We start from the raw sequence: 3,211 nt of genomic DNA, 5'->3' as shown, positions 1-3,211 counted from the left end.
CAATTAACCTGAGCTCGTCATTCATTACTAGAGAAAATATCAGCTTAGACCCCACACACGCAAAGCTTCATTTGATGAGGACAGATATAATTTCGGCATGGTTGGTATATAACATGCTTTGGCTTTAACATCACATTGCAGGTGGTTGGGATGGCTGATAAACGAGCTGTGGTACTGATGCTGATTGCGCCTGTGTACTATCTTCGATGGCGTCGATGGTTCTTGGCGTCACGAAGGATTGCTGGGACAATGATAGCTGTGCGGAAGCTTCGGAATACCCTTCGTATGTAACATATGTAATGCCAAAGTTGCGATGTTACGAAAAGTGCATTCACTCGAAAAAGCAGTGTGGAAACCTCAGCAAGGATGTCTGCTTGATGTATTGCGGCGGGTTATGCCCCGGCTATCCTTGATTAACGAACTGTAAACCAAATCGGTTACTTCCGATGATGTAAGCATTTTCAAACCATAGAATAATCTTCCATTATTCATACTTTATACCTAGATAAATGAATAAAGAAAGAACTTCTTTAAAAATTTTATTGTTCTTATTGGATCTCATCTCATCCCATCGGACGTTTTTTTTTTATGACCCAGGGAACCCGCAATTTTATTGTTCTTATTGGATCTCATCTCATCCCATCGGACGATTTTATTGTTTTGCTCTAGGAAAAAAAAACCTTTATTTAGTGAATTGTTGCTAAAAGGTCACCTAATTTCTTAATAGCTTATTGGTAATTTACCAACACTTTTTATGAAATTATCAACTCTTTTTTTTAGTACTATGCAAATTATCAATTTTTCCCATCTTGTACCATATTTGCAAAAGCCTTCTCCTAAAAAAACATAGGAGAAACTATCAGATTAATGGGAGAAAAGTTAACGAGTCACGGTAATTCAGAGTTAATAATTGTAAGGGGTAATTGACCAAGACAAATAAAAGTTGATAACTCAAAAGGAATAGCTGAATTAAAAGTTGTCCGGTAACTCATACGAGAGTTCGTGACCGATGAATAATAGGTAATTTAACCTGACAAAAGTTGGTTAATCGCTCTAGTTTCGGATCATCATTTCATAAAAGAGCTAGTAAAATGGAAACATTGGTAAGCTATGCGATTAAAAATTGGTCGGTTTGTACAAAATTACTAATTGCAAACTATCATAATAAATTAGTAATTTCATAAAATTATTAATAACTTACCAACAATTCACCTAAAAAAAATTCACCCATCATTTTTTTTAACCAACAATTTTGTTGATATTTGTCAATACTTATTAGAATTACCAAGATGGAAAAAAAAAATGTACTTTTTTATAAGCGATATGATAGAATTCTGCTCATTTTACAACTTTAAATATGCAGAATACGCGTTACAGATCCTTATTCATTTCCAAAATCCATGGACAACGAACTAAACTTGAACCAAAGGCACCACACAACTCGAAACAATACATAAACTTTGATGCTCCTATAGAGCACCTTATTGCAGATATCTATATGTTTGAGCTTCAATCGAAAATGCTTTGTGCATACATCGTTTAAGTATACCAATGCACGTCTGCACGTACACGACGCAACGGCGAAGCGTGCAGGCCCGGCAACCATCGGTCGAGGAGTATAATGAAATCAAAACAAACCCGTATAGCCTATTCTATTGACATAACTTCTGCAGAGATATGCTTTGGAGAATGAAGCGAAGCGATTAGTAAGAAGGCGCCATCGCGGGGGCGACACCTATGAACTTGACAGGTTGAATTGGTCCTGGAGCCACGTCGCCGGAGCTTCGGATCTCTGCCATTCCTCTGCGCGCAATCCCTCTTTGTGCCTCGCATAGTTTGGGAAGAAACACACCTGCACAAAGAAATTTTACGCGCGCAGTTGAATCAAAAGGCATACTTATCGGAAAATTAAAGGATTACCATGTACAATCTCTATTGAAATCAATTCTTAAGATGAAGATTCTGTTCTTTAATCCGCGAATCCAATCTGCTCTTCTAAACTGTTAAGTGAGGGATTAAGATATTGGACAAGCTTGTAATACTTTACGTTTCTTTTTCAAGCGGATGCTACGACTACGAGTGGTTTGGTTTATTGACGAGGGAACGTAGTTGATGTAATTACCTTCGCCGGCGGCGAGACTGAAGTAGAGATCGACAATGTTGGGGCAGTTCTCGTAGCACCCGGAGGAGCAGAGCTTTTGGGTGAAGTGAGACTCGAGGAGCGAATCCGAGGAGACCCCAAGAGTCTTCCGGTCGAGCCCGCACGCGGCGATGCACTCGTCGGTCTCGATATAGTCCTTCAGATTGTCGGCCTCGATCTCTGAGGACCGGCACGTGTACGCTTCCTCCCCGCTTCTCCTCACCTGCTTCTCGAGCACGCACCGCTTGCCCGTGGACGACACGGCGAACGCGCACGACCCGTGGTCAAGATTCTCGCATGCAATATCTCCTGCAAATGACTCACCAACATATATATATCAAGATGCATGAAAAGACATCAACACTTTTCAAGATAACACGACGCATACAAGTACCTAGGGTTCCTTGAACGCAGAATGCAATGGCGAGACCGAGGAGCGCGAGGTTGCAGAAGCTGGAAGCCATTGTTTTCTGAATTCAAAGCTCCGAGAGGAAGAGAAGGTGAGAGTGGGGAGAGCTAGAGAGGAGGCTTATTGAACTCTTTCTCAATGTTTTCGAGTAGTGCCTAACAAATGCGAGCGGCCAGGCCATTTATAGGGGTGTCAATGGAACTGTTGACGTGCGTGTAGATGGGTAGACTTAGCATGAACTTTCAATGTGTGAAGGAGACAAGCAAAAAAGTGACAGATACGAACTCCATTTTAGATCCATATTTGCTAGACTTCGTCAAACGATATTACGGTACGTGTTTGAAGGGGAAATCCCATTTTGTCTCACACTTCCGCCATCATAATCTTCAAAGGCAATTTGGCAAGATAAGAAGATTCACTTCCCCAAACCCAGAAAAGATCCTCTTTTTCTCTTCTATTATGCATGAACAGATCGATAAATATTGAGTAAATATAAATAGATAGACAAGTAGATAAATAACCTTCACATGTAATTTTTTATTTATTTATTATTATTCCAATTTCAAAGTTAAGGTTTCGTTTTTTTCGCGGAAAATGAACAATTTGAAAAATATTTTTTAAAAAATGATCGCTTGTATCGCTAATAATAATTGGTCAACGAG

At 39.8% G+C, this 3,211-nt stretch overlaps 1 protein-coding gene across 1 annotated transcript; it reads right to left on the bottom strand.

Moving 5' to 3' along the window:
• Positions 1–1,341: 1,341 nt before the first annotated feature.
• On the bottom strand, positions 1,342–2,699 carry LOC130135348 (uncharacterized). The gene is made up of 3 exons (XM_056304273.1): positions 2,535–2,699; positions 2,123–2,449; positions 1,342–1,852 (listed from the first exon to the last, which is right to left on the bottom strand). Exons 1-3 carry the CDS (start codon positions 2,602–2,604, stop codon positions 1,704–1,706), a joined length of 546 nt encoding a protein of 181 aa, XP_056160248.1. The 5' UTR covers positions 2,605–2,699; the 3' UTR covers positions 1,342–1,703.
• Between the last annotated feature and the right edge of the window lie 512 nt (positions 2,700–3,211).

This window comes from Syzygium oleosum, unplaced genomic scaffold, assembly GCF_021117445.2.
Source record: "Syzygium oleosum isolate NSW1041296 unplaced genomic scaffold, Sole_v2.1 Sole_v2.31, whole genome shotgun sequence".
Classification (NCBI taxonomy): domain Eukaryota; kingdom Viridiplantae; phylum Streptophyta; class Magnoliopsida; order Myrtales; family Myrtaceae; genus Syzygium; species Syzygium oleosum.
Note: the sequence above shows the minus strand (reverse complement) of the source record. Positions and strands in the feature narration are given on the sequence as shown.